Source organism: Entamoeba nuttalli (genome assembly GCF_000257125.1).
Source record: "Entamoeba nuttalli P19 unplaced genomic scaffold asmbl_2045, whole genome shotgun sequence".
Taxonomy (NCBI): domain Eukaryota; phylum Evosea; order Mastigamoebida; family Endamoebidae; genus Entamoeba; species Entamoeba nuttalli.
The window spans coordinates 1-5,067 of NW_008575034.1; the positions used below are offsets into that span (position 1 = coordinate 1).

A 5,067-nucleotide genomic window follows, 5' to 3' on the forward strand; every position below is an offset into this window, starting at 1 on the left:
TTCTTCTTCACTCATTAAATTATCTTCTTCATTACTTTTATTTTCTTCTGAATTTTCTTCTTCTTCACTCATTGAATTATCTTCTTCACTTTCTTCATTTGACTTAGAAAAATTATTGAACACATCTTCTTTATTAACGACTTTCCCTTCCCATTTTTTATCCTCTTCAATGCCTTGTGCCGCTTTAATCTTACCAACTGTGAACGAATCCTTCATTTTGAGCTCTTCATCATTTTCAATCTTTGCCTTATCAATTTCTTCCTCTCCAAATTCTTTTGGTTGTCCAATAAGCTCATTAATTGCTTTTTCAATTTCTTCTCTTCTTGACATTATTATTGAAATTCTTTTCTAATTCTTTTTTTAACCCTTTTTATTTTTTTTGTTTTAAAGAAAAACAATATAAATAGTTTTGTTATAGTTAATTATAGTTAATGTACTAAAGATAAATTCGGTGTGATGTGACGGGACTGATTTGTGAATGACAAATGGGACAGAAAGGTGTTTTATCACTTGATGTTAAAACTATAGTCAAACACGATTTACAAAACAAATGACCACATTGAGTTGTCATTACATTTCGTGTTAACTGAAGACAAATTGGACATTCAATTCCTTCACATTTCTTAGTTACTTCATTTTGATACGTGAAAGTTTCACTTTTACTTTGTTTAGACACACTAGGTACTTTGGGATAAAACTTTCGTGTTTCTTTTGGTGGATGTTGTTCTTTTTTATTAAGAATTAGTGCAAAAGTTTTTGGTTTCTTCAATTGGTTTTTAATTTCTCTTTGACTGACTAAAGCCTTTTCTTCAAGACTATCAGAAGTGAGATCAATCACTTCATGACTGTTATTCTTGTTTTCCATTTGTAGATTTCAAGTTCATCTTTTTCTATTTGTATTAAAACATCAACACCTTTATTTACTTTATTGCTATTTTTTATCTAACACATTAGTAATTAGTATGGAACTTTGTTCTTCTTGTCTAGAGTCTAACATATTTAATACTGATACAGCCATTTTTGTTACTTCTTTTATATCATTTAATTGTTTTATTGTGACGTTATCAAGCATATTTCCTTTCATTTCATTTTCAAGTTCATCATAAGCCATCTGATATTTTTTGATTGCTTCAATACAATGAGAACGAATAATCTCTTTATTTTCTTTACTACCCTCTGTAATTTTTTCATACAAAGAAGTGTTAGTCTTATTTTGAGTGTTTGTGTCGGTACTTTCAATTGGCATTTTGAAAATCACATCTTTATGTATTGTTTCTTTGGATTTATGAAAGTCATTCAAAGCTCCTAGAGATGATAATAACTGTGGTTGCTGAGGAAGTGAAATGGGATGAAAAAGAGAAGTTGATGATAAATTGTCATGTTCCCAAGGAGCTACTATTTGGTTCAACCGCCACATTCCTGTCTTTTTAAGTGTGACTGTTCCCGACTCAAAAAATGAAGAATGGCTTAAGGCATCTAATAATGACTTTTTCCATTTTGAGGGAGATGTTTTAACTAAATTAATGAGAAATCTTAAAACTAAATAGAAAGAAATGCAAACATTGTTGTAATGAACCAAAACAATACCAGTGATCAACAATCCACCAATAAATATCTTTTTTTAATGAAAAATAAATACGAGGAGCATTAACAACAGAAAGAGAATATAAAATTGAACGACACAATAATTGCCATGAAATAATTTTTTTGTTCTCTTTTTTATCTAATCCCATAGACTTGATTCCAAATTGACAAAAAGGACAAAAACATAATTTTAAATGATAATCTCCTGTTTCTTCTGGTGTACTATCTATTTCATTAAATATTGGTGATTCTCTATTGGGAATATCTTGCATAAAAAATAAATAAAATTGATAGTTTCCTTTTAAACTAAGAAATAAAAAGTGAAAATAAAAGTAGAGAAACTAAAATCTATGGAAAGATAACTTTTTAATTTCTGCTTTATTCTTTCTATCAAACCCATTAAGGATAGTAATAGTGACTATTCATAAGAAAATAAAGTTTGTATAAATTATCACAATTTCTCAAATGGACAAGGATGTGGTAAAATTTCTGAATATCTTTGATATAAATAATCGATTTCTTGGTCAGCGTTTGGTTCGTTTGCAATAGCATCATTAAGACATATACAATAATAATTTTTTGTTGCAATTCTATCCATTGTCTGAGAATTTAATGTATGATTTCCACCCCACCAACTGAAATAAAAATTATTTTTTTGTTTAACATATTCTCCTTTGTGTTGTTCAACAATTGTTGCTGCATGAAGAAATGAAATAACAATATCATTTGCTTTTCTAAATTTATTTTCTCTTGATTCAGTATAATTATCTATCCAAATTTCTTCCATTTCATTTAATGTATTGGTTAACATAAAATAGCAATGATGTGAAGGGTATGGATGTTTGACAACTTCTCCATTTCTGAATTTCTGATTAACAAGTGTGTTAGTATGACTAACTGATCGATGCCAAATTGATCTTTTTTCTCCTTCAATGTTTGGTGCTATAAATCCATTATGATATACTCTTAATTTTGAGTCTTTTGAAATGAAAAAATCTGGCTGAAGAGGTTTACCTAGTATCATATCATCATTTAAATATAAAACACATTTACTAATCCCAGGTATATGATGAATATAACCTTCAATGACATTACTATCAAATGTTGGTAAGATTGATATGTTCATGATATCCCTATGAGAAACAAGAATGAGTTGTGGATTTGACTCTTTTCCCTTTTCAATGTCAAGATATTCAGGTATTTCACCATCAGTCACAAGAAAGATTCTATTAATCCATGGTGCATATTCAATAATAGAACGTAACCCAAATCTTATTGTTCCATAATCTTTGTATAATCCACCTATTTTAGTTCTTCCATATTTACTCATTTCTTCTAAATGATGAGGTGAAGTTCCATTTACCCATAAAAATACCGCATCAGCTTTTCCATCACATACTCTTTCAAATGCACTTTCTAATGCATATCCGTCTTTACTTAATAATATGAAACAAATGAATAATAACATCATAGAATGATAATTTCTATTACAAAAACTTCCTCTTAAGGGATGACGTCTTTTCATTTTAATCACTAAACATTGACAAGTGACAAGTCTGAATCATCCTTCTCTCTCACAATTGATATTTACTATTTCTTCAATTAGGAAACCCTAAAAATTTCAAAAAACTGAAAAAAAGAACTAAAGGGTATTTAAATGGAGAGTGTAACTCATATCTATCGAGCATGGAAAACAGTATTAGAAATGCTTAGGGACAGAGGGTATATTACAAGTGAAGAAGATCATAATACAACACTCGAAGGATTCAAAGAACGATTTTATAAAGGAGGAGAAGGAGTAGAGTTTGTTTATTTTTTCAGAGAATGAGATATTTAATTACTTAAATGTTATATAATAAAAGTGATAAGAAGATATTGTTCAATAGAAATTAAGAAATTGATAACTCACGAATAGTCATAAAGAATTAACTATAAAAGTAGTAAAAGAAAATGATGCAACTGATGGTATTATTGTTTTCTTTGCAGAAGGAGTTTCATTAAAGACAGATGTTTTAGGAAAGTATTTAACAGAAGTTGAATCAGAACATGTTAAACGTGCTATTATTGTTTATAGAGGAAAACTTTCATCTCCAGTTAAACAAATGATGGAACAACCAAGAGAAGTAAAATGGGAAGCATTACTTGAAGATGAATTAATTGTTAATGTTACTCATCATATTCTTGTTCCACAACATATTCTTTTAAGTCCTGAAGAAAAACAAGAATTATTAAAGAAGTATCAAGTCAAAGAATCACAACTTCCTCGATTATTAACATCTGATCCAATTAGTAAGTATTATGGATTTCAACGTGGTGATGTTGTTAAAATTATCCGTAAAAGTGAAACTGCAGGAAGATACGTAACATATCGTGCTGTCTTTTAAATGGATTGAATTATTAAACATTCTAGATTCACTGTTTTTCTTTAGCATTTCAAAAGAATATTGTTTATTATTAAATTCATTCTTTTCAAAAATGGTGTTTCTTTAAAGAAGACCAAAAAATAAGATAAAAAATATACCATATAAAAGAATTCATTAATAAAAAAAAAGATCTTAGATACACAAGACAAAACGTTAATGTTGTTCTTCTGAACCTGTTTTATTCAATACACTTATGAGTTTTTGTTTTGTTGAGTCATCAATAGTAGTTTCTATAGTTTGATGGAAATTTAATTTGTGAGGAGTAATAGCTCGTTTTCTCTTTGGAGAAGTTGATTGTTGAGGTAATTTAGTAGATAATTCTGGTTCTAATTGAGCATATCCAGGAGTTACTGGAGACATTCTTGGAGATGTGCGAGTAATTGGAGACATTCTTGGAGATGTACGTGTGATTGGAGTCATTCTTCTTAATGGTGTAAATGCACGTTCTCTATTTACACATTCTTCCATTTTATTTGTTGATTGTGAAGGCATTTCCATTGTAGGAGGAAGAGGAATTTTGTATACTTTAAATTTGTCAACAGCATCTTTTACTGTTTGAGGTTCATCTATAGCTGCCGTGGCAATTTGTGTTAATTGTTTAATGAGCTCTTGGTTTAGGAGGGTTGTAAATTTATTAGTAGTAATAATTTCTGCAGTTTGGTTTTCTTGATTAACAACAAAGGTGAATGCCATAGTTTTTGGGTTATTAAGAATTTCTGTGTGCTAAAGATATGTTAGTTTTATTTTGTATTTATTGAAGTATTTCATTTTACATTGAAATCACCAAGTGAAATTTCTTCATTCTTATCAAATTGAAAGTACTTCATTACTATTTAAATTAAGCTTTTAAAGTACATTTCTTTTATTGTAAAATAAAACACTTTTCATTTATTATAATACAAACAAGAAACATACAATACCATTACAAAGTACAGTAGAAATAGCAGGAATACTAGGTTTCATTGATGAATTAATATATTGTCTATTGTTTTTTCAAGTTGTTTTTTAATTTAATTTATTTTTTATTATTAAATATAACTCTTTTTTCATTCTTTTTTTT

General features: G+C 28.4%; 7 protein-coding genes across 7 annotated transcripts; 1 reads left to right on the top strand and 6 right to left on the bottom strand.

Annotated features, from left to right (window-relative positions):
* Nucleotides 1-11: 11 nt before the first annotated feature.
* ENU1_006760 (hypothetical protein) lies at nucleotides 12-330 on the bottom strand (the record flags this gene model as incomplete). Its single annotated transcript, XM_008856559.1, has 1 exon — nucleotides 12-330. A coding segment is annotated over one exon (319 nt), but the record flags the coding sequence as incomplete, so codon positions are not given.
* Nucleotides 331-436: 106 nt separating this feature from the next.
* Nucleotides 437-865, bottom strand: ENU1_006770 (zinc finger domain containing protein; the record flags this gene model as incomplete). Its single annotated transcript, XM_008856560.1, has 1 exon — nucleotides 437-865. The coding sequence occupies one exon, from the start codon at nucleotides 863-865 to the stop codon at nucleotides 437-439; it is 429 nt and encodes a 142-aa protein (XP_008854782.1).
* Nucleotides 866-931: 66 nt separating this feature from the next.
* ENU1_006780 (hypothetical protein) lies at nucleotides 932-1,417 on the bottom strand (the record flags this gene model as incomplete). The annotated part of the gene is made up of 1 exon (XM_008856561.1): nucleotides 932-1,417. The coding sequence occupies one exon, from the start codon at nucleotides 1,415-1,417 to the stop codon at nucleotides 932-934; it is 486 nt and encodes a 161-aa protein (XP_008854783.1).
* A 103-nt stretch (nucleotides 1,418-1,520) lies between these two features.
* On the bottom strand, nucleotides 1,521-1,856 carry ENU1_006790 (hypothetical protein; the record flags this gene model as incomplete). Its single annotated transcript, XM_008856562.1, has 1 exon — nucleotides 1,521-1,856. One exon carries the CDS (start codon nucleotides 1,854-1,856, stop codon nucleotides 1,521-1,523), a length of 336 nt encoding a protein of 111 aa, XP_008854784.1.
* A 179-nt stretch (nucleotides 1,857-2,035) lies between these two features.
* ENU1_006800 (glycosyltransferase, putative) lies at nucleotides 2,036-3,055 on the bottom strand (the record flags this gene model as incomplete). The annotated part of the gene is made up of 1 exon (XM_008856563.1): nucleotides 2,036-3,055. One exon carries the CDS (start codon nucleotides 3,053-3,055, stop codon nucleotides 2,036-2,038), a length of 1,020 nt encoding a protein of 339 aa, XP_008854785.1.
* A 186-nt stretch (nucleotides 3,056-3,241) lies between these two features.
* Nucleotides 3,242-3,968, top strand: ENU1_006810 (RNA polymerase Rpb5, C-terminal domain containing protein; the record flags this gene model as incomplete). The annotated part of the gene is made up of 2 exons (XM_008856564.1): nucleotides 3,242-3,387; nucleotides 3,500-3,968. 2 exons carry the CDS (start codon nucleotides 3,242-3,244, stop codon nucleotides 3,966-3,968), a joined length of 615 nt encoding a protein of 204 aa, XP_008854786.1.
* A 192-nt stretch (nucleotides 3,969-4,160) lies between these two features.
* ENU1_006820 (hypothetical protein) lies at nucleotides 4,161-4,700 on the bottom strand (the record flags this gene model as incomplete). Its single annotated transcript, XM_008856565.1, has 1 exon — nucleotides 4,161-4,700. The coding sequence occupies one exon, from the start codon at nucleotides 4,698-4,700 to the stop codon at nucleotides 4,161-4,163; it is 540 nt and encodes a 179-aa protein (XP_008854787.1).
* Between the last annotated feature and the right edge of the window lie 367 nt (nucleotides 4,701-5,067).